Here is a 27,899-nt window from a genome sequence, read left to right on the forward strand (position 1 = left end):
TATCTGCAGTGAGTCCTGAACACAGGATCATTGTCAGCTGAATCATTTGGGAGGAAAAAAACAAGGTAAAGTGATGGCTTCCTTCCCAGCTGATAATCAGTGACCACCCAGGCAGTTCAGATTTCTAGATTTAAAAAAAACCTCGGATAGATGCTAAATGACAGAGTACCTTAAGACAACTGTACATATCTTGCATTTATCTTTGCGTTTTGTAAAGACTTACTTTTAGCTAAAATAGTTTTTTTTTTTTGAAGAAAGTAAGGTCTGTAATGAAACTCACTCGACAAAACAAAATGAACAGAGACAAAGGAAAAAATTACTAAAAGAATAAATTTTATTTCAGCACTGTAAGTCATTTCCCAACCATACAAACATGACTGCCAACTTCGACTCTCTCTCTTTCTTTCTCTCGCTCGCTCTTTCTCTCTCAGCCTTTTGGCTTTCTTCTCAATGCATTGTGAAATCAGACCACAACAGCAAGACAAATAAAAAAGGTTTCTTTCCAAAACAATCTGGTGCTTTCTTTATACTAAAAATGAGAAACTGTTAATAACGATCATAACCATAACAGCAATAATAATAATAATGAAGTTTTACCCTTCACTACACAAGTTCTTCTGGACACCTTGATGCATGCATCAATGCATTTTTGTCTTGATGAATGGATCAGTTTTCCAAGAACAGACGACAGAATGTGTTGCCTACAAATGGGGCTGGTTGGAGACTGTTGAGGACATGATGGGGCAACATGCTGTAAGAAGCAGTAAGGGTAGAATGTCGAGGGGCCGGGCACTCATCCAGCAAAAGCAGGATGGACATCGGTGGACCATTGTACACAACACATTGCTGTTATCAGAACGGGGTCGAAACCTTACAACACCAGTCAAAACCAAGCAGGTGGTCCTGTGAAGTGAAGGGCTACAGAGCTAGGATACAGGGGGAACAGTTTCAAAGCAAGAATCAAATCTAAGCTCCAGACACGAATCTACAGGAATGCACAGGCAAAAAACTCCTCACAATAGCTTTAGGTGCGTGTGTACATGTTCGTTTGTGTGAGCCTGTTTACAGTTACGTGTTTTTAACATTTAACCTAGCCATGACTACTGATGAAGCTACATCATCCAGAAGGACATTACAAGTGCATGGGTGACTTCAGTAAGGGGTGGTAGGATTTAACTGTATCGAAACCTGCGTCCAAGGCTCAACTTCAGAAAAAGGATTAAAAACAAAAACAAACAAAAAAGTCTTAATTTTCTTATATATTTTTTTTAGCAATGAAACCGGACGATACACAACTCAGCCACTTTTCACCAGAAAGATGTAAACACCATATTTCCTTCATTCAATATCTGTAATATGGACCCACAATATGTATTCTAAAATCTCGATCACTTAAATGTAGAAGTATGGGTTCCAGAAACTAAAGAACTGACAAATAGTAATATGGTAATATGCACTTTGGTTTTTAGTAGCAGAGAGAACGTTCTCTGTTTTTGTTTTTTCTTTATATAGATTTTTTTTATTACATATGTGCAAGGATGCAATGGTCAATGCTGACTTCATCAGCTTTTAAAATCATCTTGACTGATTAATTAAAGTAATTGAAAACAGTTGACAAAGCTGCGGTTTAGTCTGATGGCTACAATTACATCATAATGGTGAAGTGGTCTGAAACATATACCATGAAAAGGTAAGGTATAGGTAAAATTGCAATCATTACAGTTGAAAAATATCTACTTCTGCTAAGCGTATTTTAATACTAACTGTAGCGACGGTCAAAGAAGTAGCACTTGTAATAACATAAAAAAATGAAAATAAAAGAAAGTGAGAAACACAATTTCCACAATTTCAAACCAAAGATGGTTAGGTTAGATTTTTTTCTTTTTTTTTTGTTCATCAATGAAAACATTTGTTTCCAAACTTCTGGCTACAATTACATACAGACTGATTATAAGACTGATTATTACTGTTAATATTACCTTTACTGTTAGTATAACGGGGTAAGGAGACAGCACTGGAGTACGAGTAAGAAAGTCCACAAACAGAACCATGGTCAGAGAAGATGACAGAGGCTAGACATGGTGAAACAAGTAGACGAAGAAGAAGTAGAAGAACAGGTTGCGGGGTGTTTTTTAGTTTTGTTTTAAAGTGAGGAAGAATATAGGATTCTTTAAGTTAGAGTAAAATCACAAAAAGCAAGCAAGTATGTGAACTCTGGGAGTGTATATTAGTAGCCTATATCCAAGAGCGAATAATGGGGACTTTTAAAATCAACGGCAAACTGAATGAACAAACACATCGACTATTGCCATGTGGTTGATTAATTCAGAGCGTATTCTATTTTACCATCAATCATCAATTAATGATTAGGAAAACGGGGTCAAGGCATACAACGATAGAAACATTGGTTCTAATTGAGAAATCAGAACATACATCCCTTAACAATACTTAATACTGTAAAATATCGTACACGTGGGACTCTCTGTGTGTATATCAAACTCTTCACAAATGTCGGATTAAATGGCGAGAAAGCAAGACGTTAGAACAGTCAAAAAGAGAATACATAAAAGCAGGGAAAGAAGAAGGTGGTTTGCAGAGGGTAACTTGGGAGCCACGCTTCTGGAAATCCCTTATTTAAGCATTGAAAGTAAAATCAACTACAACAAAAACGACAAAAAAAAGACACAAATAAATGTCTGGATAATGCATCACGTACGTGAAACTGCATTACAAGTTTTTTTTTCTCTTGCTCTAACTGATATCTCTAAAAGAAAACAATCTATATGTGTGTGTGTGTTTGTGTTCAGGTGTTTGTATCCATTTCTGGGTCTGTCTGTGAGTTAAATGTTTCATTTATATATCTTATCGCTGAGACTAAAAATTAAGCTAAGTGAGACTCCAATAACTGGTTTTCTACGCTAATAATAATAATAATCTGTACTTAAAGAGAACTTACTTGAATTTTTGTATCTATCTTAAATGGAAAAACAAACAAAAAAACTGAAAACTGAACATAAAAATGATCTACAGTAAGTAAGTGTGTGTGCGTGCACATGTGTTTATATATGCATGTATATAGATGTGTGGATGTGTGTATCTGTGTGTTTGTGTAGTTGTTAGCACGTGCTTGGGTTGATGGAAGGGATGATGGAACATCCATTTATCCATCCATCCGTCAGAAGTACGGCTGAACAATTGATTTATTTCATTTCATTTCATTTAACCAAATCCAACAAACAACCTAAGGTTGACGTCTGTTTGTTTGTTTGTTTAACATGTTTTTACTATGGTACTAGTTTGAGTACTCTAGCTGCAATGCCACAGTCAAGATATAGTCCTGATTTGTTGCAGTTCTGTGAAGTATGTCCAGTATTGTCACGCTGTCTCTTTCTCTAAGAAACTGAGCTTGGACACCCACCAATGATAAAACACTTATTTAGTTAAATGTTGCTCATTTTTAGACTAGATTTCTGAGGGGGTATACTCTTAGTTGGTATTTAGCTGTAGGGGCTTCCACAATTGTGGATTTTTTTTTTTTAATATACAAACATAAATATGGATGTCTGTGATTATTTGATCTATATAACTTTTGATATAATTTTTGTGGCACAAGATAAACCATTATTTATCTATATTCTAACAAAATAAGGTGCATCTTATTGACATGCTTACAGGTAATCCATAAAGTTTCTGATTAAAACAACTTCATAATTGGAAAAGCCTCTTTCTCCTCTGTAGTATTATTAGTTGTCCTTGGATACAACTTTTAAGCTCACTCACATCATCCCTAATATCCTCGAAGGTACGTATACTTGCACATGATGGGGGGAGTTTTCCCACCCCCTTCATGTGAAAAGTGTCAGATCGTCAAAACGTCAAATCATGGTTGCAAGCCAGAGAACTTCATTTACTGTGCTCTGGCTTTGTTCGAGCCCATTTTTGCCTCAGTAAATGTGCTTTTCCTGAAGAAGTGCACAAGTTTCACGGGCCATCACAAAACAAAAAACAAGACAATACGTACAGCGTAATGTCACGAAAACCAGACGACGTACAGCTTAATGTCACGAATGTTACGATAGGTCTAGAGGCGCGTTGTTTTATTTATTTATTTTATTTTTTCTCCTTTGTTGGTTGATCGTGTCACAAGAAAAATGTTCTCATCTGCTGTTTAGGAATTACTTTTACAAAATTCAAATGATTTTAGCTATGGTGGGTGAATGCACGTGCACAAGAGCAATCCATGTACTGTACATGTCAGGCACAAAGGGAGGACATAAGCATAAGATGACAAGTGTCGGAAAAGTTCCACCTCTAATTTGAATAAGTGAATTAGTGTGAAACTCAAAACTCTTAAACCTTAAAGCTGAGCTGAAATGTGTCTACACATCAAGTGACATTTCATATAGCAGCGGAGATAGCGGAGATGTCGGGGTGACGGGGGCCGTGTGCATTCCCAACCATTGATAAAATCACTCCACTGCATCATCGTGCACCGAGATCACATACATTAAATCTACAGTATATATATATACAAACAGCTAAGATATCAAATGGTACTATGGATGGTTCCTTCTCCATATATTGTTCCTTTTTTCTGTTTTCTCCCTAACTCTGCCAGAAGTTGTAATTTGTGTTGTTGTGTCTTGTTTTTTTTCTTCTTTATCCTGGTTTAAGAACAGTCCAGTGTGTTTTCTGGTTTTAAAACAAAGTGCTGCTTCCAATGCACTCTGTTTGCACATTCAAATCCATTGGAATATATATATTTCTATTACGTGCCACGCAAGAGAAACGCAAATAAAGACAGTTAAACCATCGAAAGAAAGTGAGGAAACTCTTGGGCTACTTTTGAGAACTGGATGTGGCTATAGAATATAAAGTGTGCTATAATCATATGAAACATAAATAACAAGTGCTTTATGTTGGAATACAATCAATTTTTGAAAGTAGTTACTTTTTTTTTTTTTTAAGTTTGGCTTTGGGCTTGCATATCATATTCGGGCATAAAGTGCTTAAAAATTCTTAATATAATAGTACAATGTTAGCAGCTCTACCAATGGGATCACTCAGCAGAGTTTACTCAGCAGAGAGAGGGGGACTCAAAGGGGAGGGAGGGGGTATAATAAAAAAAAACAAAAAACATATAAATTAAAATTAAATAAAGACCGTCACAAGACTACACGAGAGACAAAGCTATTAATCGTGGTGCTTGCTAAAAAAAAAGCAATACCTTGCTCCTGACTCACACTCACATCTCTCACACTCTCTCTGAGCCTGGACTTCATGAGCCACCAAGAGAACAGTGAACCCGACCTTGTGCTTGAAGCAGTGGCAGGTTATTCAGGGTTGAAATAAGTAAACCACCATGTGTGAATTCAGCTTTTCACACACTGAGACAACCTGCCTGCATTCTCCCACAACAAAATCAAGATTAAAACCAACTCTTAAGGTGCGCTGGAAAAATTGTCTGGGATCTAACAATACTCATTAAAATAAAACAAATTAAAAGAAAACTAAAGAAAAGGACATTTTTGTGCAATTAAAAGGGGGGCATACATCAGTGTAAACGAGACTAATAATGAATAAAAGCTGATATCTGACCGAGCACAACAGCTTTCATTCGTGATTCGTGTCCCTTTAACAGCAATGTAGAATATATGTATGTGCAGCGTGGCGCTAAGATCTACATACGCATTTTCTCTCTTATTCCCATTGGTAACACTGACTAATAAACGCAACCAATTTTCAATAGGGCTTTATAGGCTTGATCATGATACCATATGGTATCAAATCTAAAAGTGAATAGGGCATTAAAAAAAATTATTATAATCATCTCCTCTGACAGACACTTAATTTTTTTTTTTTCAATCAATAAATTTGCTATTGTGATTAATGTAACATGCTGTTTTTGCTGCTATTTGAAGAAATACTACATAAAGTCGCTTTAAATACCAATAGTCATTCCAATAATTCAATATTCCAGCCCTAATTACATCCACAAAATGAGCAGGAAGGAGAAGGGGGACAAAAGTAAAGACATAGTACACTAAATTATCACGAGGAATCGTTGTCAGTTTTGCAGACACATGATGACGATGGAGCTAGTGTGATCTACAGCCTTGGTCATGTGAGCACTGCTTCTTCTTTTTAAATGTTTTTTTTATACATTTTTCTATTTATTTTTTTCTGCAGACGGATAACTAAACGTCGGTTCAAAAACACACTTTGGGAGTAGATCAGGGTAGTAAATGATGCTGCTCTTAAATTTGCCAGCTAAACGTTAATTAAATGAAGTAGGTGGGTGAAATCGGAATAGAATATTTGGGCAACAAGGGCTGACGGTAGCCATTTTAGGCCATCATACGGATATACAACCAACACTGATGTTCTAATATGTCTCAAAATCAAACAAAAAAATGTTAGAAAGGTGAAAAGACTGAGAGCTCGTCACAATGCTACAACCCTGATGGGGCAGTGGAAAGGCTGAGATCCAGAATCCGAAGATTCAGTGCAAAGTGCAATCGAAGGTTGTGATTTTAAACTTCGCTCAGTCGCAAATCAGAACCTGCTGTTAAGGTGACACGCAGACCGCACTCCTTCTCACACTGTCCATCTATAGTTTCCAGCATCTGCAACATCATAAATTATTCTTATGACAACACAAAGTGGCTACTGTGCCCTAATTATCATATTTTGCAAGGAAAAGGCAGTCGAACTTGGATCATTCCCTCTCAACGCAATCATTCTCATTACACTATGGGATGTAATTACTCCTCTTTCTGTAGTGCACCATCTGATGGGCAGTCGTCAAGGCAACAAGGGGCCTCTACCTCTACCCCATCTCCTGATTGGTTGTCTCTGCTGGCTAAGGCACACTGGATTGGCTGTGGTGGCAGGTCAATGGGTTGACCAGTGGCGCTTCCTGAAGAGCTGCCATTCAGCTGCTGGGACACGCCCCCAGCTCTCTCACCAGTTCCAGAGGGCCGCCCCACTGTCTTGGGCTCTTCTGCCAGCTTCGGGGGGCTGGTAGAGGGGGGCGATGAGGAGAGATTCTATGGGCAATAAAAAATATATATATATATATATTTGAAGGATAAAAAGATAACTAGCATTTTTTTTTGCAACGTCTCCATATACTGTGCTTCTATTTACAGAAATGGCAAAAACAAAAACAATCTGTCATAATTTACAGAAATATTTACACAAACATTATTTAATAGAAGATGATTTCAGACTTCCATTGCAGAATAAATACAAACATAAAATATTAATAATAAATGTTACATTCATCTTTTAGCCTTTACCTGTGTTCGGTTGGTGGTAATTTTCTTCCCTCCCCTTCCTTTTGGCGTCATTTCTTTACCCCTTCTATGACAAAGAATAGGTTGTAATATGAACAGTTCCAATGCATCTGCATTCTTTACATGTACACAATCTCTTATCACAGCTCTTTTTAATTTGTCATAATTTGCATGGGACATAAACAGCGATTAACAGAGATATCTAAAAGTAGACTCACCCTTTCCCTCCTCCCACTGAAACCACCTGCATGTTAAATCCCCCTCTGCCACGCAATGGTTTGTTTCCAGCCCACTGACCCACAACCATACCAGCAATCTCCAGCTTCCCACCTTGAGGCGGTATAGACTGGATTCCTAAAAGACGAATAAAGTAAACAATAATAAAACAGTCAAGACAACAGAACAGCACCGATAAGGAGTGTATATAAATAAGAAAATACTATATATATATATATATATATATATATATATATATATATATATATATATATATATATATGTGTATATATAGATGTGCACCGTTTAAAATACATTTTACTAAATACTAGTGCTTTTAAAAAATGTGTAATTACATGTTCTGTAATAATTAATCTACATGAATTGCCTTAGGGCTGCACAATGTATCGTTTAAGCATAGTCATCGTGATGTGCGCATGCGCAATAGTCAGTAGACGAGACAGCTGTTTGTGCAGCTATAGCTGCACAGCTGCACCTTGAGCTAATTGGGTACAAGAGAGAAGCCTGTAGCGTTTAAATTTAACCTGTCACATTCATGTCGCATGTCCATGGATTGAATATATATATCTGATTTAGGACCACATATAAAAGTGACTCAAATCTGATTAAAAAAAAGCAAGGGGTTGACAAGCATTTAGATTATTTATTATAATAATAAAAATCAATAAAAAAAAAATCAAGAATTTTAGTTTAATAGTGATCTCACCTGGGAAGGCTCTTGGCCGGTGCTGGTGGTGCGGAGGGGGCATTGAACCCAAGGGCCGTGGTGGGTACAGTGGGTGCATAGGGTAGAAAGGTGGCACCATAGCAGGAGGCAGGAACGCTGGGGGTGGCAGAGGTGGGGGTGGGGGAGGGGGTCGTGAAAGGTTGATGCCCTCTAGAATGGCCTGTCGCATCTTCTCCACGCGAGACACAAGTTCCTCCTGCCAGAACAAAAGGAGAAGAGGAGGACATTTTAAACAACATTTAACTTTTAATCAGAGAACAGATCCTTTAGGGTCAAAAGACTTACCTGGCCTTCACACATGTCCAGCAGGGCAGCACGGTCTCTGGTAGCCTTGGCCAATTTGCTCTGAAACAGTTTCCCATCAAAGAAGCCCCATGGGCAGCAGTGGTCCCAGGGCAGAGGCTGCCCACACACATCATTCACAAAAAGGGCAGTGTCCACGCCACTCATGAACAGGGAGGCCAGCTGAACTCCACGGTTATCCACTTTCTCCACCTAACAATGAAAGGCAAAGACAGACATTAGCGCAGGCGATGCAATCGACAGCCTGAAAAATATCATCCAATTCTGACAGAACCCATCTGCTCACGATGATTCCAATTTCACTCCCAGCTTCTCACAGCCCACCTCCTACTTTAACAGATCAGATTCAACTCTACACCCCCCTGCTGTCTCCACTGCTCTCTCTGCTTCTGTCCTTACAGTGCCTTAAATCACAATACATTTATGTCTTTTGGCAGAGAACTCTCTCTAATCCAGAACGACCTACAGTTTTACTCATGCTGCGGAGGGAGGCTAATGCAGCCTAATGTTCAAGCCTGGGAGAGAAACTGAACCCCAGCCTGCCACATGGAGGGCACAAATGTTACTCACCACACCATACCAACTGTTTCCACCCACTCATTCTGATGACAGAATTTAGCACCAAGGACCGTGAGAAGCACACTTGTGGGAAAATTGATGCGAGAATGATGCAAACATGTAGAGTGTATTATACCACATTCTACACTGCCCTCTGTTTTTTTTATTTATTCAGGGTCTACTTTGTGTGTGAGACTAATGTAATAATAATGTAATAATTGCCATTGTTAGAAATACCAGGTTAATAATAGTAATAGATTTATTTAGTGATCTGTAGGCCAGTTACTAATAACATCAAATTATCATACAATATGAAATAATCATATTCTATTAATTTAGCTGACCTCAATATTGTTCATTATGCCTTTCTCAGCAAGGAGAGCCTACGACTATACTAACTACAATGTTTTAATGTCATTAATAATGTAGACTCAATACTCTTGTAACGTAACTATTGTTATTTTATTATTATCAATGACCATTATCAGTGGCATAAAATGCATTTTTTTGTCTTTTTCTATGCATTTTCCTTATTTACGTAAAGCACTTTGAATTGCCAGTGTGCTATACAAATAAAATTGCCTTGCCTTTAAATATTGTTTACTGCAGTAATTTCTGGGATAACATATTAAAAATATATATTTTTTAAACTGATAAATTAGTTTCCAACTAATTTAATAGTCAATCAATTAGTTGGGTTTTCGGGGAGTGGCGAGTGCCAGCACTTACATTCAGAGTAAAAGAAAATCAATCCAAACCTTTTTAATATTAAACGTAAAGCCTTTTTCAAGGTCTTTTCTGACTAAGGTTGAGAGTCACGAACAAGTGTATATTTAATGTTACATACACTGTTGTTCATTTTTAATATTATTAGGTTGTGTATTGCTTTTATAGTTACAACATCAGTTCTCTAAAATCTTTCATTTCTGATCAATATCTGGTCAAATATATTAAATACATTTTAAATAAATTATATTTTATTGTTAACTATAGTTCCTTTTTATCCTTTTAATAATCAATTAATTTTAAAAATAATAATCGACAGATTAATCAACTACTCGAAAAAGTGTTAGTTGCAGCCCTGAAGTAGTTACTGTGGCAGCCCTAGTGCTTTAGGTGAAGGTCAGAGAAAACTCTTAGACCCGATGTTAGGATTAGTGTTTGAGAGTTTATTAATGAACAAATGACCTACAGGTGCTGGTCAACGAATTAGAATAATTTGAAATAGTGCAATCATGAAATTCTTTGAATGCATTTTTTGTGCAGAAAGCAAATCAGGTGTTCACCGCACCTGTCCTACTCGTTAGACTAATCACAGAACTCGTTACCTGGAAAAAAATTTGCTCAGCTGAGCTTTCCAAAGGCCCATTTAGGCCATTTAACTGTGACACTGTTGTTTTATTGAATTAGAATAATGGAGAAACCGTTTCATTGAATTAGAATAAATGCTCGAATTTTTGTTTTCTGTGAAGAGTGTTCACTGTGCAGTATAAAGTCAGGGTTGAGTAGAATTTCTAAGTTGTAAAATCAATCATGGGTAAGCAGCGCGACCTCTCAACCGGAATAGTGGCTCAAATTCAAGCCCTTCGCCAACAACGCTTGACCCAAACTAAAATTGCTGAGCAGCTCGGCATCAGCCAGTCTTCCGTCTGCAAAGCTCTCAAGAAAAACTGCAGCAAGCGCACCAACTGTTCCGGCGTCCGAAAAACTTCTGCTCGCGACAACAAGCAGCTGAGAAAGATCGCAGTCAGCAACCGGTTCAAGTCCACTTCCGAGCTCACCGACTTGTGGAACAAGCAGACCGGCGCTGACGTCTCCAGATCAACCACTTACCGTCGTCTGCACGAACTCGGCTTCAAATCTCGCGTTCCAGCAGTAAAACCGATGCTGAACAAGAAACAAATGGAGAAACGGCTGAAGTGGGCCAAAGAACACGGCGAGTGGACTGCTGAAGACTGGCAGAAAGTGGTCTTCAGTGACGAATCACGCTTCTGCATCTCCTTCGGTGACCAAGGTCCTCGTGTCTGGCGTCGTGGTGATGAAACCTACAACCACGAGTGCGTGAAAAGATCCGTCAAGTTTCCCCAGAGCGTTATGGTCTGGGGATGCATGTCCGCTCGAGGTGTAGGGAAACTCTGCTTCCTCAAGAAGACTGTCAATGCTGCCGTATATCAAGATGTTCTGGAAACGTTCCTGATTCCGACTGTTGAGGAACAGTTCGGCGAAGAAGACTTCATATTTCAACAGGATCTTGCACCGGCTCATGCGGCAAAGTCGACCAAAGTTTGGTTCACTAAAAAACAGCTTGAAGTTTTGGCATGGCCGGCCAACTCGCCTGACCTCAATGTCAGTGAAAACATTTGGGCCATCGTCAAGCGGAAAATTCGCGACAGAAAGCCTACTACGCTGGACCAACTGAAGCAGAACATCGCCACTGCCTGGGAAGCTGTGAGTTCGGAAACTTGCGACAAGCTGGTCAAATCGATGCCGCGGAGACTTCAGGCAGTCATACAAGCCAAGGGGGCAGCCACAAAATACTGAGAAAGTGATGATTGTAATTATAATAAAAAATATTCTAATTCAATGAAACGGTTTCTCCATTATTCTAATTCAATAAAACAACAGTGTCACAGTTAAATGGCCTAAATGGGCCTTTTGGAAAGCTCAGCTGAGCAAATTTATTTCCAGGTAACGAGTTCTGTGATTAGTCTAACGAGTAGGACAGGTGCGGTGAACACCTGATTTGCTTTCTGCACAAAAAATGCATTCAAAGAATTTCATGATTGCACTATTTCAAATTATTCTAATTCGTTGACCAGCACCTGTAGAGCTGTGCTCTGAGGTTGAGCATAAATTAGTACAGGTTGTTTGTCACCTACCTTGAGTTCCTGGAGTTGATCAGGCTCATAGAGCTGGTTAGACACAGCTTGGGCCAAAAAGGCATCAAGCTCGTGGCGTTGGAGAATGCGGCCACCAGGCCACTGCATCATATACCTGTACACAAACATACACGTCTCTCGGTATCAAAAGCATCACGCTGAATTATCAATGCTTAATAGACTCATTAAATCAGGCTTAAGATGTTTAGGCGCCCTCCTCCACACTTAGTTGGCTACCTGAGGACACAGCACATGAGCAGCAGGTGGGATGGCACGCAGGCAGGGTTGAGCAGAGCAGGGCAGTCTGAGCGCATGCAGGCCAGGAATGCACGGGTGCGGCGGCTGCGGTCCTCCGAGGCTCGGCCCAGCCACAGACGCCTCAAGTTGGGACAGGTCCACTCCCGGAAACAGAGTGCTGGAACCAGCTCCGGGGTCAGAGCTGACTTGGCTTTGCTGGCACACCATTCCTTAACAATGACCGGAGGCACTGGGAAGCAAAAATAAATAAACATAAATAATATATCTGTAATGTACTTAGTCAAGACTTTCTTAAATTTTAACAGAACCATAATGTGATTTCTATAAAAAAACACATAACGCTACAGCAAGTACACAGAACATTACTGTATTTTTTGCACTATAAGGTAGGGGTGGGCAATATTATATCGTATACAATATATCGTGACACAGAAATATCATGATATTAAAAATCCATATTGTGATAATAGGGCTGTTCTGTCTTAAAAGTAGTCTACTATTTACTGTGAAGCTTTAGGTGTATTTATTGTATAATTGTTTTAGTTTGCAGTTTATATGCATGGACTAAATATTCTGCAATATTTTTTGCTGCATTATATTATTTTATGCTATATTATTTATTTTCCCACATTATGATTATTCTGTTATACTATTATACTATATTCCTGAAATTAATGAATTATTTTAGTTTTCCTATATCGCAAAGTATATCGTTATCGCAAAAATACCCTGAAATATCGTGATATTATTTTAGAGCCGTATCGCCCACCCCTACTATAAGGCGCACCGGATTAAAAGGCGCACAATCAATATTTTCTGGTATAGGCGCACTGGATTATAAGGCTCATTTTAGGAGACACTCTAAGGAACTTCTAATTCAGCAGGTCTCACAGCTGGGTGGTGGTGGGGGGTAGCTAAGTAAAGTTAAGTTAAGTAAAGCTAAGCTAAGTAAACAAAACCGTAACTAAAAAAAACTAAAAAAAAAAAAAGACTGACAACTGTTTATTTGGGTGAGTAAAGTGCTTCTGCCCAACAGCGCTACACTGAGGAACCCAGAGTGTTCCGGTAAGCCAGGGCGATAATAGCTAGCGGTTTTCACCAACATAGCTTGTTTTAACATGGTAAACACGAAAACTACAGGCCGATAATACTCACTTCCGAATGGCTAAAGAGCTAGCTAGCACTTAGTCCGATTAGCGGCTAATGCTAATACTACTTCAGCAGACTACAGGCCGATAATACTCACTTCCGAATGGCTAAAGAGCTAGCACTTAGTACAGTTAGCGGCTAATGCTAATACTGCTTCAGCCGTACTAGCCGGGGTTAGCAGCACGCTACAGGCCGATAATACTCACCTCTGAGCAGTGCAATAGCGGTTAGCGGCTAATGCTAATGCTACTCCAGCCCCGGTGCTGGAGAACTAAACTGAAACTCCTGTATAACTCTATACTTCAGCAGAGTGGCTTTACTGCACCTTACAACCTAACTGGTAAAATTCATACATAAGGCGCACCGGATTAAAAGGCGCACAGACGATTTTTGGGAAAGTTAAAGTTTTAAGTGCGCATTATAGTCTGAAAAATACGGTAAGTTCATACTTTCATATTTGACACTTTGAGCATTAGGGTAGAGGTCTGCAAGGGCTTGAGACCTTTTAGCATGTCTGTCTAAACCCCGTCACTCCTCTCTGCTCCATTCACATCATGCCTACCCCAACTGACTGCTTTTTACAGGTACTAGTCCTTTGGCAGACCCTCTCACATTTAGCCTGGTCTTCAGTGGTGGACTGAGGTATGGGAGACACGGGCAGCAACCCATGTGCTAGAATGGAATGGTGATATCTGCATGTCAATGAGATCAGATGGCCGCGTCTTTTGCACACTTATTGTGGATACACTAATTTTAGTTCTAAGATTAATTAAGGTTTAAAGTGACAACAAGGTTTGTGAACCTCTCTCTCTCTCTCTAGTGACAATATGTAACTGAACTGACCATGCTAAAAAGGACCTTAAATAAAATTTGCATAAAGGTTTGTTGTTCTTTTTGAGTGGATGAATCTGGTTATTTTAGAAAGGACTACTGGACTTTATTTTTTTACTTGCCAACTCTCTTCAGTTCTAATTCTGTTTCTTTGGTTGACCACAGTGTGAACAAGAAGATGAAGACAAGTGTTTGGCATTCTGATAACTCTATATTCGCAGTAGCTCTGTGGTCGCTCAGGTAACCAGCAAAAGCTGTTGGAATGACATGATGTTGCCAGAATAACACCCAGGTAAACCTACAAGACAATTCTCTTTTTGGATTTAATAGATTTGGCATTTGCAGGGGCAGTTAATGCCATTTATTAGAATGTTTTGTGCCCTCTCAAGTCAGAAATATTACTGCTTTAGTTTAGTGCTTTAACTATATAATGTGCAGAAGCGAATGAACACAAATCATCCAACGCCTATGGTGCCATACAAGGTTAGAATCAACACTGCCCGAATTAAGGTCTTCTCTGGCCTCCCCAAATATCATTGATGGGCTTCGGCACTGATCAAAAGTGAATATTTGAAGTGTTACTGTGAATTGTGGTGTATAAGGGTTATAGCCATCAATTATCCTTATTTAATTCCTTGTTACAGCTTGAGTAGCCAACATGCAACAGGGAAGCCCCTTGTAGTTATGGAGATCTGCACAGGCACAGCAGCCTGAAAAGGCTGAAAATCCTATTACCCAAAACAATTTATGCTTTTTGTCAGATTTTCATTGTAATTTGAGTATTTTATTAGGCATGTAGTTCTCTCTCACTTCCATTTCCTGTCGATTATCATCTTTAAAGCCTCACTGCTGTTTCTATTAATTCTCTCTTATAACAGTTTACATCACCATCGTCCATGCCCTCTAAGCAATGCTATTTGAGATAATTTCAACTGACACAAACTGAGGGAAGTGTGTAAAAATTTAAGTACCAGCAATTAGTAGGATATAAGCTACCTTTACTTAGCTGCCCTCTCTCTCACTCACCCTCAAGTGGAGTGCGCTTGCGCATGGCCAGCCTCTCCAGCCTCCTCTGGGTTTCGGCCAGGCTGAACAGCACCCCGTAGGCATACTGCCGGGCTGAACGGAACAGTAGAGAGGCAGGAGGCAGGTCGGGATTGCACTCGTCCTCTATACACACTGGCATCTTCATCTCCCCCTGTGAGATACAACACAGACAACAGCAGGGTGAGCAGTGAGCAAAAAGAGGAATCCAAACAGACAGCAAGGTGACATTACTACTACAAACTATGTTTTTCTGTATTTTTTTTAAAGAAATAATGGACAATGGATTAAATTGTCAATTAAATGGCTATTTTTAGTCCTATGTTTATCATTCATGAGTGTGATAAAAGGCAACAGACCCACGGATCAGCATTTTCCCCACAATCACAGCAACAAAGTTAACAATAACGTTAACTACTTAAAAATAACTGACAAAGTTGATAATGCGTACACTTTCTACTCAACATTACTTTGTCTAATAAAAATAATAGCAATACAGATAAAAGAGACTATAGTGTAGGCTTGTGCACAGCCCCAAATGTACAGAAACTACAGAAATATTACACTTTACATCAGGATCAGCCCAAGACTGCAAATACAGCTCTGGAAAAAAAAATTAAGAGACCACGTCCGTTTCTGAATCAGTTTCTCTGATTTTGCTGTTTATAGGTAAAAGTTTGAGTAAAATGAACATTGTTGTTTTATTCTGTAAACTACGGACAACATTTCTACTAAATTCCAAATAAAAATATTGTCAATTACAGCATTTATTTACAGAAAATGAGAAAAGGCTGAAATACCAAAAAGATGCAGAGCTTTCAAATATTAAATAATGCTTAATTATTAATAAGTTTTAAAACAATATTTGGTTAAAACAAACAAAAAAAAAAAACAGTTTTCATGCATCTTGGCCTGCTCTCCTCCACCAGTCTTACACACTGCTTTTGGTTAACTTTATGTCTCTCCTGGTGAAAAAAAAATCCAAAGTTCTACTCAATAATTGCTTTCCTTTCTCCCAACACACTTGATTTGACTACTCAGCACATTAACATGCCTATTCAGGAGTTGCAAGGGTGTGTTAAAGCAAGGTAACCTCTAAAATGTGCAGGGAATGTCAGACATGATTAAGCACACAGCTATAAGACTGACTTTTCTAGCAAGTGTCAGCAAAACGCATGTTGATATCCCAAACAATTGTATTCACTTACGTTTCATGTGACAGACTTGAAACGTCAAAACGTGTGAGGTATGAAACAACTTTAGCACAGGCAAAAGTCTCAGCAAATTAGTTAGAAACAAGCTGTGTTCTGCTTGAATGTCATCGAATGATTTTGCTAATACAATTATTTTTTAATAACTGTGAGTACTAGAAATCCTGAAATGACTCTGTTTTCTGAGTAGATGCATGCATATGTATCACTATGTTTGCATAAAGCTGGCTATCTGGTGTGATAATCTAAAACATACAGTCCAAACAGCAAAATTCAGGGTATTGCAGTATACTAATGATTTATACATCCAGCCAACAGTTTTTTTCTGCAAGATCGGTCAGCGTATAATAAACAACACGAAAAAGATACCTGCACTAATCACACAATCAAGTCTAAAACACACCTTTGTAAGAAAAAGGCAAAATCAGGATCAACAAATATACTGGTCCAATTAATTGTTGAGGCAAGGCACATTACATGTATTATATTTGAGTATAACTGTATCGATGTCCAAAAAAACCTAATCTATTTAAATAATGAATAGCATACTGATGTGGGCCTTTGTGGGTGAATGTATTCTAATACTTCATTCTTAATGGTACACACTGAAGCTAACCGAGTGCTACTTCCACCCCCATCTTGAAGAAACCATTAATCTAAACTACAGATGTACAGGGCATTGGTATACATTTAACACAATGCTGAAAACATTTATATTTTAAAAGGTGAATTCAAATTAATTGCAATGCTATTTTTTATTTTACTTGACTTCCTGATTTAATGCAGCCTCAATAAATTTAAAGTTGCAATTTGCTATTGTTTTTTTTTTATTCCATGTATTTTCCTTATATATGTTTTAAAAAATGTGAAAAAAATGAACAGAACAAAAACACCACAGAATTAGCTCAAAAATAAAATGAATTATTTAGGGCCCTAGCTACAGCACAACACTGAGACTGTGTTTAGAGGGTAAAATGTTCTTTTGGTAGAGTGAGTAGCAAAAAAACAGCCTAAATCTGACATTTTCAATTGTGATTTCACATATTCAACACACAGCAATGTGACTGTCTGAAAAACAACTCTTTTTATGTTCTCTGAGGAGAAGTGGAAGAAAAAGCGGCAGTAGTGGGATGTTTTAGTGGTGGGAAAGCAAAAACATGTTTGATTTTTTTTTTTTTAAATAAATGACTGATGTGCTTCTATCAGACAAGACTGCAAAGCACAGCTTCCACTGGAGTCCCAGAAGGCCCAGTGCTGGGTCCTCTTCCTTTTATACTTGCGGTCTTAGTAATTTAACATCCTCTCACTTTCTCTTACCAGTATAATACCACAATCTTGGTCATTCTGTATGAAGCTGCAGAGAGGTATAATTCTGAATTAATCTGGCTGACCAGCAATTGTCCCAAGCCTGTGCTCTAAGTCTGACTCAGTGAAAGTTTGGCCACTTCAAGCGGTGTACTTCCAAAGCGTGCCATTGGGCCCTTTTAACTGATCCAGAATGTAGCAGCACAAGCACCACTGCTCTTCAATCATCAGAAGTTCTGTCACATCTCTTTTGCTGCTGATTCCCTTAGCTGGCATCTGTAGCAGTTCAAATCAGAGCTCAAAGCTTTGTATCTAACACTTAATTATCAGCATTAATTAACAGCACCTGAAGAAGTCAGTTAGGGTAATTAACAGCATCTAAGGAAGCCGATTAACTTCAAGTCGGTTAAACAGCTTTTCTTCAGGCAGCAGTGAGAAAAAAAAAACAACTGAAGAAAGTCGTTCATAGAATAAACATTTTCCTATCTACTACTAAATTACACTTTTAAATTAAATCTTTTTTTTCAAGTATTGCACTTCTCTGAGCTGTTGATCTGCAACTGTGACTGCTAATAAGCAAGCAAGCAAACAGGTTCAATCAACAGTATTGTCTATAGACAGCAGCTAGACCAAAAGCCCAACACACACACACACACACTTCTATAACATTAAGAATCCCTACTGTGAGACAACATTAAACAAAACTGAAGGCAATTGCTAACTGCTCAACCTAACAGTACATGTTAAGCAGTACAAACACATAAAAAAACACACTTTACTCCCTGAATACACAAGAATCCTGCATGTGGCATTAACACACACTTTTTCCATGGACAATTACTTAAACAGCCTGTGCTATTTCAGCCCTCCTTAAAAAAGGATATACAATACTTTGTTTTTTTTTGTTACCACAATACAAATAAAAAAATAAAATAATAAAAAAAAAAAACAGCAATAAAATCCTGAATAACAGCAAACACAAATTGTATTAGTCAAGAACAGCAACAAAAAGAGGTCTTAATATAATCGACAATGTCATTTAATTAAATTAGTCGACTACAAATTTCATTGTTGACTAATCGTTAATTTGTAAAAGTACAAATGGGAGGTGGGTAAATGGCTCACTCACACAGTTTACACTCAACTTAATCTGTGACTCTAAAAATAAGTGCCCAAACACAACAGATTACATATTTAATCACTAAATATCAGTACTTCCCAAAATTAAACAACATCTACATATTCAAATGCCTTTTAAATCTCTGTTTCTGACTAATTGAAAAAATAATCATTAGATTAGTTGATAATTATACTGGAGGCAGAGTGAGGCAGAGTCCAGTAGTGGTCCACAGTGAACACACACTTCAAACTACTTCTTAAGGTCGAATTATGCAGCTGTGTTGAGTCAATGATGAGTGTATGGCTTAGTCTGCACGAGTAGCTTAGTTGGCTTAGGAATCCAGTATGTAACATTAACACACTTTTGCCATGAACACTTACTTCCCAACAGCCTATGCATTTTCTAGCCCTCCCAAATAGGGCTGTACAATATCACATTTTTATTGTTAAGATGCGGCTTTTCACAAAAAAGCTGCGATAATATCTTGAATAACAAGAAAACAAATTGCATTAGCCGAGTACAGCAACAGAGAGAACTCTTCATGCTGCAGATTGTGCTCACGTTAGATAACTATACAGGATGCAGAGTGAGGCAGAGTCAGGTAGAGGTCCACAGTGAAAATACTCCTAACTACTTCTTATGGCCGAATTATACCTCTGCGTTAAATCAAAGGAGAGTGTATGGCTTAATCTGCACGAGTGGTTTATGCTCTTGTATGCATTTATACTTGTGCTAAAAAAATAAAAATTCACACATTAATCACACATATTGTACACTTGATACCCCCAAAAAGTGCTACAATGTCAAACTCTTTGAGCCATTTCAAGCACACCCAGTGTCATCTAACTTGCCATTTCTTGCACTTTAAAAGGTTTCCTACAAAAAAAAATGACATCACGTGGGTCACCCAAGGGCTAAAATCTGATTCCCATCCAACCCAGCTAAAACATCCAGGTGAAATTCCGGTCTGACCACACCTTTAAGTTTCCATTCATTTTGTTGGGGTTGAAAAGAAAGGAACAAAAAACGGTGTTGAGGGACTTGTATGAAAGGTGGAGGAGAACGACAATGCAGCTCATAATGGGAGTGTAATACGAGTGAACGCTTAAGGCCAGTGAGTTTACCTTGGTGAGGATGTGGTAGATCTGTGGGTACATGAGTCCTCTCCTGTGTCTGTGCTCTGCCACTCTCAGTACCTCCGCACTGACCTGTGGCAGGGGTGGGGTTGTGATGTCCATGTGGCTCCGTGTTGCCATGGACAGCAGTGATGGAATAGATGGCCCACTCCCGTTACCCTGGTGACCGTCCCCGGAGGAGCCTCCTCCACGGCCACTGGGATCTTCCCATCTAGAGGACTTGTCGGCCAAATGACTGTAGAGAAATGAACGAAAGCAACAACACACTTATATCAATATGCTTCTATAGTTGTTCTATGTGCTGTAAACAGTTACTTTGTTAACTCAAGATATGAAGAAAAAAAAAAAAAAAACATGGAAAAGAAACTTATCAATGTAGCCTGTGGTTGCCAAACATTTTTTGAAAAAGCAAACATACCCGAATATAGTAATAAAAAAAATCCAAATAATGATAAAAATATTGTCTTTTTTTTCTATTTACCGTAGTTTTAAGGGTATTTTTCTTATATCTGGTTATGTTTGCAGTTTATATGTATGCACTGAATATTCTGCATTTTACTGATGTACTGTAGTTTGTGAAAGATTTTTTTTTATTGATAGAGGAAAAAATTGGACTTGTAGTAAAACATGATATAGTACTAACCGTCTGTCCAAACACTCTTTAGACTGGGTGATATGGGGCATATCTTATATATCTTTACATATAGTTCTCCTTTAATTGAATTTACTTGGTAAATTGCTATTCACAAAACAGAAACAACATTTACAGATATTTGTTTTTTATTAAATGATTGATTGACAACATTATACTAAACATAAATGATTTATGTTTATATTATGTTTATATTATGGCTTCTGACCTACTCCCAAACAGATTTGTCTGAGCTTGATTAACCAGCTTGCTCACTGGTGACACCCATATGCACTGGCACTGGCACATGAAACACATGGAGCAGAATGAAAGGGAAAGGTCATATACTTAGAGCAAAATAGCTTCAACACAAGCCTCATTCACATGGCCAAGCTATTTCACAAAGGTATAAGTACAAAGGTAACGTCTCATTGTTGGTAAAGCAATAAAATAACAGGGAACTAAAGGAATTTGACACGTATTCTCCCACCTCCTGGTGGTGTTGCCTCTGGGATATTTTTAGAGCAGCTCTGCCAAGAATAGAATGGAGGAGAATAAAGCCATGTGAAAAGAAAAAAAAAAAGAACAGAGCATTGAATTGTTCAGAAGTAAACTTACTTAGTGCTGGTGTCATTTTGCTCCTCCCCATCTGAGGAAGAAGACGGTGAGGGGGAAGGGCCTGAGGGAGCTGCTGTGTGGTGGTTGGGCAGTCGGTTGCCACCTTGAGCGGAATCATAAGGAGCAGACCATTCAGCAAAGCCCATTTTCCCAACAGAAGAATCATTGCATTCCTGCAGTGATGGAGGTGGGTTCTGGAATAGAAGGGCATGACCAGAGGCCGGACCGGGTCCGTAGGGCCCACCTGGATAAGGCACCTTAACACCTGATACCTGGGGTGGACCAAACTACAAGAAGATACAAAAATATTTTTTGTAATAAAAATGCAACAAAAAAAAAACACTTGAGAAGGAAAAGACTACACAAACTAAAGAAAAAAAATTATAATATTTACCTGGGCTTTTCCAGGCTGTACTGCCCCCATGTGGCCAGGAGGTCCGCCAAACTGACCAGGCCCAAAACCTGGAACTATGAACAATCAAACCACAGTTCAGATTCTGAACCAGAAGCTAAATTAAGCATGCTGAACAAATCCATACATGTAGAGACTAGGGCTTCACAAGTAAAGTGAAGGGCTGAATATCGAAATTCAATACCAAAAAAGCACAGACTGAAATGTCTCGGTAGTACAGAGTACTGAAGGAAAAATAAATTGTTGCCAGTTTTTGATACTTTGAACGAAACACGCCAAACACGGAGAGCATGCACAGTAAGGTACAAACAACACTAGCACACACAAGAAACGCGATGAGTGCATTCGGAGTGATCATTCAAATTGTTGACACGCCGCCGCTGTACTACTGTCTCAGGCGTTTGTTCTCACACTGTCTCTGTTTTTAAAAGGACTCTTGAGGCTGAAATGCATAAAGCAATATGCGTATGAAAAATATTTGTATATAATAAAATATATGTATAAGATATTTTTTATGCCCAAGCAATATTTTCTGTTATTAATAAAGTACCACAAACATGCTAATTGTATGAAAAATATTGTTTAATATTATTTTAGATTACAACTAAGAAAAAGGTATTGAACAAAGTACTGTTTGGGTATCGGAACCAAATACAAAGTTTCGCATCTGTACCAATATCTAACATTTTGAAATGATACCCAGCCCTAGCAAGGTGTATTAAAGTCAACACAAAAACAAATTCAGAACAAATATTTTCCCCATCAATTTTGCATATCGGTTTTATTTATCAACTTAAACATATTAGATCCGCCCAAAATTTATTTTATTCCAATCTTGGCCAATAAATAGTAGAAAGTTTTATATAAAGACTAAGTGACCTTTGGTCAAATGTGGTAAAAGATACCTGTTTTTTTAGTACCACAAGAAAAATTACAATGTACACATGAATTACACTTACAGAGGTAAGGAGAAGGTCCCATTGAAAGAGGTCTTGGTTTACTGGCCGCTGAAAAATACTCCACTGCCTTCTTAAACCTATCGATTTTATCTTCAGTCCGAGACTGTGCAAGAGAGAAAGACAGTGTAATTAGGGCAAATAGAGCACGTCTCAATGTTAACAGCACACTGTTTTGATTAGGACAACTCCATGATGATAAAATATGACAAGATGATTAAATATGCTTTTACCTGAGACTGTTTAAATACATCCCTGGCCACAGCATCCAGGTTCCCAAGATCTTTGATGGATGCAACATAATCTGATACAGCCTTAATCACAACCTCACAGGGAGGAAGGACTAACTGATGAGCCCTTACCTGAAATGAGCAGCAGAACAACAATAAGAACAACAAAGGATAATATTGATTAGCTAGAAGACCAATCAGTATTAATCTGAAATTTAACAAACAGTGGAGAACAAACCTTAAGGGAGGCAAGAGGGTGTTCTGGACCCAAGAGACTCCAATGAAAGGCAGCCAGGTCTTCATCTGGCAGAATGTGGTTCCCTAGGGGGGGGGAAAGCTCTCTGATTAGGCAAAACAGCACAATTCAGAATCAGGTACAAGAGAATCAGAAGTCAGCCGTTACCCAGGGCTTTTTAGCTTACTATAAATAATTCTTACCAAGCAGGGCAGCAAAGATGGGCAGATGCTGGGTTTTGAGACCCAACTGGCGAGCAGCCTCAGAGAGCAGGTACTGATGAGTGGTCAGGTTCTTGCCGTTCCAGGAGAGCTTGAGAGCATGGGAGCTGAAATAGGCTGGGACATTGCATAGAGCGAACTCCGAGTCCTGTGCAATCAGGCCCTGAAAACCGTAGTCTCTGTACAGAGAAAGCACCTCCTGGTGGTGGTCCTCAAGTGTCTGTACCACCTAAAGCAAGAAGGGGAGGTAGATTTCAGCCCAGAAATTCAGTAAAACATGAGGCTCCATGTGCCCCATTGTCCTATTACAACAGCACCAGCACATACAGAGAATCTGCAGATAAATGTCCATTATATTTTTAGTTAAGATCTCACACATTTATGTAAGAAGGCTAATTACTAAATACAGCTTTGAAGGTGCATCAAACATCCATTTCTTACACAACAATTTAAAAGATCATCTTAACTGATAACACACAGACGCTTTAATAATTCTAGCAAACACCTAGATATGTATTCAGCATCCTTATCTAAAATGTTGTGAACCACACATAATTAGGTATTTATGCACTTATGCACTTTATTCACACTGATAAGCTTTGCTCTATAATTCCTGTGATTTTAAGATTTGTACTGAGCATCCCTTACTAACTGATAGGGGAAAAAATCGAACTACTAGAATTTTATACTCAATATTAATTTGTAACATGTTATCCAAAGATGTACATTGCTTTAGGGCATCTAGACACAAAACCATTTAATATTATTCATCTTGACAATAGCAATATTTTGCTAGTAAAAATCAACTCTATACGAATACAGTTAAAAGTAACATGATTTTTTGCATTTTCAAGTAGATGAGATCTTGGAAGCTAGTTTGAAAAACAAAGCTTAATCCAGATTCCTCTTGGATGACTCTAGTCAGCATGCTCACCAAATTAAAATCATTACAAAAGTGATTTGGCAAACCCAGTGCCGGGCTGTAATTTATTAAATGTAATGTAAATGTAAAATAATGTGTTATTGTACCCAAGTGGTTGTGTGTATATTTTAACTTTACTAAAGTATTTCCATTTAGGCAACTTTTCATTTTATCCCCACTACATCTTCATACTCCAGTATATCAAGTGAAATCTGTCATCATTTTTGGCTTGTGTGTATAAAAACATACTTCAGAATGGAATATTGGTAATATAAGCTGGAATACAGTTAAGAGACATTTTTGTAAACCAGTGTTTGCTGCAAGTTTCTACAGTATTAAATGTACATATGTAACTATGATGCAAATAAATCGTAAACAGGTTTAGAGACACTTTACCTAATGCAAATAGTTTGCTATTTAATGACATTATCTTAAACGACTGGTAAATCAAGAGTAATACTAACTCTTTTCAACTAAAGCAAGAGTCTTGTTAGAATAATTATAAAAGGACATCAGAGCCATTATAAATCATGGTTGTACTATTACAAGTTCATGTAAATATCAAATATTTGCATGTACTCTCTAAAGTGGACTTTTACTTTTAGTAATATAGGTTAATGAATATCTCTACTCTCACTCAAGCACATGGTTTAATCTCTTCGCCCACCACTGACCAGCCAAACCAGGTGTTGGATGAAATCTATAAATAACACTTGACTACAGTGAGGTGAGCTTTAGGTGAGTTTTCATGAACACAGTGGCATAAATCCACTACTTCTTGTATGAAGGTTTAGTATTAACTATATTATTAGAGTTTTATTGAGCAAATAAACACTTGCTTCCCAGATAAGGAGTTTTTTAATTCAAGTTCTTGCACAGTGCTGTATGGTTGTATTACGTACACTCTTACACAGCTATACACAACTCAGAAAAAAATAAGATACAACTTCAGTTTCTGAATCAGTTTCTCTCGTTTTACTATTTATAGGTATATGTTTGAGTAAAATGTACATTGTTGTTTTATTCTATAAACTACGGAAACATTTCTCCCAAATTGCAAATAAAAATAGTCACTTAGAGCACTTATTTATTTGAATAAAACAAAAAGAATCAATATTTGGTTGAATAATACTGTTTTTTAATCACAGTTTTCATGCATCTTGGCATGTCCTCCTCCACCAGTCTTACATACTGCTTTTGGATAACTTTTTGCCACTCCTGGTGCAAAAATTCAAGCAGTTCAGTTTGGTTTGATGGCTTGTGATCATCCATCTTCCTCTTGATTATATTCCAGAGGTTTTCAATTTCGTAAAATCAAAGAAACTTCTCATTTTTTTCCAGAGCTGTATGTTTTGAACTCTAAGTAGTAACAAATACGTTAGTTGTATATGTTTTAGAAGCTTTATACATCTAAATACCTAGGTTAACCTGTTGAATACTAGCTAGCTAGCGTTAGCTTAGCTAACTACAATAATTTAGCGCTTGTTACTTTGCTAGACAACAGCTACGCTAACTTGTTGTATAGCTAGATATAGCTTTTTGTCTATTAACTAAACTGATCCATGAACTGCAGAAGCTGCAGGTTGTTTTTTCCAGCACTCACTCACCCGCACGCGGAAGCGGAACATGGCGAGGCGGACGCAGTGGCTCAGGCAGGCGGGTGGCAGGAACCATGCTCGCGGGGGCGGCGTGGCCTTGCTGCCGACGTGGTTGACGATGAGCTGCGCGGTCTGCCGCTGCCCCTGCGCCCGCCGCGCCCACTCAGGCCAGCGCTCCTTGCCGAGCGTGCCGTTGAACACGACGACGAGCTCCAGGCCGCCCTGGTAAAGGCAGGCCTGAGACAGGGCCGCCAGGTAGCCCAGCATGGCGTTCCACTCGCCGCCGCACACCCAGTCGGTCTGGTAGCCGCCATAGAGCCGCTGGAGGCCCGAGTCTGCGTCCACCAGGATCCGCGCGGGCGGCGGCGGCGGGGGCGGAGGCAGCGAGCCGGGGTGATGAGGATGGGGGTGGTGGTGGTGCGGAGGATGAGGGTGGTGGTGTGGAGGCTGTCGGCCTGCTGTTCTAGCGAGCTTGAGTAGGTCCACGGGGACCGCCGCCCCAGGGCAGCGCTTCTCCAAATACTCCTGAAAGCCCTGCACTCCCATTGCACACCTTTAGTTAGCTAGCGGTGTCCTGTTTAACTTGACTCAAAGTCTCAGAAAATAAACAACGTGCCTGTCTCTGTGTCTGTGTGGAGTATTTCACTAGCTAAGCTAACTAACAGGTAGCTAGCCTACGTTAGATATCGTGCTCCTGCTAAAAGAGTTAATAGTTATTATTTGTGTTGGGTAGATACGTGCTCAAATCAGTCGAGCTCACTTACTAGTTAGCTAACTAACAATTGGGTAGGTTAGATTAATTAACTAACTAGCTAATTAACCTAGTTAGTTAGCTAATGTTTTTAAAGCCGGGTAACGTTTACAATAAACTGATTTCCCACCCACCAAATATGATGTGTTATGCTGTAAAGTTGTGAGTGGGGCTATATCGTGCAGTTAGCTAACCTAGCTAGCTAGTTATTTGGTCGTGTGTGTGTGCAGTGTGCAGCCATTCCTCCTTTTTTTCTCTGTGTTTTGGTATGATGCCAACAATACTGTCCAAACTACGGACTATTCGCGTTTATTACAAAGTTACTCGGTGGGAAAACATGACCGGCGGTACTTCTACGACGTACAGTAATCGATAACGGCGGTGAAAATATCCCAAAAAAACTGTAGATAATCCTACATGCTAGCGACATGAAACTGCGACTAGTCCGTGCAGCACATAGTGTTTGAACAGCTCTCAGTCAGACAGTCCCTGCTATGATGTGAACACACAGTATCCGTAAAGTAGTTAACCTAAGTGTGACTAAAATGCTAAATAACTCCAGCTAGAACTGATTTAACGCGATGCTGTAGCCAGCGGTGAAACTAACAGTCCGAGTTTAGCTAACTAGCCTGCTAACCTAGCTTAACGTCCCCGCAGCCCGTTAGCTAAGCTAGCCAGAGCCCGGTGTGACTGACGACTCAAACTAACGTTAGGTTAGCTAAGCTAGCCAAGAAGAATCCCGAGGCAGGGGCCGATCCGGAATGAAGTGGACGATGAAACCGAACTAAAAAAAACAAACAAAGTAAAAGTAAAAACTAAAATAAAACAAAAAACAAAAAAAAAACCCTAAACGTTCGCTCCCTCGCTCTCTGTCTCACTCACGGCTTCATATTGAGGAGAGGAACATACTTTCAAGCGACGTCGGCCATCTTGCGACTTCCCCGCGGACCAGCAGCAGACAGTAGGAGGGAGGCAAGAGGAGCGGAGTGGGAGGAGAAGGAGTGTGGATCATGGGAAGTGTAGTTCTTAAGCTATCTAACGACGCATTCGCAGATACGAATGAGGCCGAGTGTAGAACTACAACTACCAAACGTCTTGAACCACCAACCAGTGACTGACCCCTGATGGCAAGGCAAAACCAAAAGGATCGCTTCATTCAAAAAAAAAAAAAAGGACACAGGAGGAATAAGGTTTAAGTATAACGTGCCAAATCACGTAGCTAGCTAATTGCTCCAGCAGTATGTTTATGTACTTTTGTTTGGTGTGTTT

At 38.9% G+C, this 27,899-nt stretch overlaps 1 protein-coding gene across 2 annotated transcripts; it reads right to left on the bottom strand.

The window, feature by feature from the left end:
- Positions 1 to 312: 312 nt before the first annotated feature.
- On the bottom strand, positions 313 to 27,628 carry fam120c (family with sequence similarity 120C). 2 transcript variants are annotated; one of them, XM_022677378.2, is made up of 16 exons: positions 25,889 to 27,628; positions 23,342 to 23,588; positions 23,142 to 23,224; positions 22,907 to 23,035; positions 22,677 to 22,779; positions 21,700 to 21,773; positions 21,306 to 21,592; positions 20,045 to 20,291; positions 15,267 to 15,438; positions 12,240 to 12,489; positions 12,003 to 12,117; positions 8,548 to 8,757; positions 8,242 to 8,458; positions 7,517 to 7,652; positions 7,302 to 7,362; positions 313 to 7,049 (listed from the first exon to the last, which is right to left on the bottom strand). In XM_022677378.2, exons 1-16 carry the CDS (start codon positions 26,423 to 26,425, stop codon positions 6,765 to 6,767), a joined length of 3,153 nt encoding a protein of 1,050 aa, XP_022533099.2. In that variant the 5' UTR covers positions 26,426 to 27,628; the 3' UTR covers positions 313 to 6,764. The 2 variants fall into 2 exon arrangements, with proteins under 2 accessions (XP_022533099.2, XP_022533098.2); XM_022677377.2 differs by having other exon boundaries at positions 7,302 to 7,365.
- Between the last annotated feature and the right edge of the window lie 271 nt (positions 27,629 to 27,899).

The sequence above is a fragment of the Astyanax mexicanus genome, chromosome 13, assembly GCF_023375975.1.
Source record: "Astyanax mexicanus isolate ESR-SI-001 chromosome 13, AstMex3_surface, whole genome shotgun sequence".
Taxonomy (NCBI): Eukaryota; Metazoa; Chordata; class Actinopteri; order Characiformes; family Acestrorhamphidae; genus Astyanax; species Astyanax mexicanus.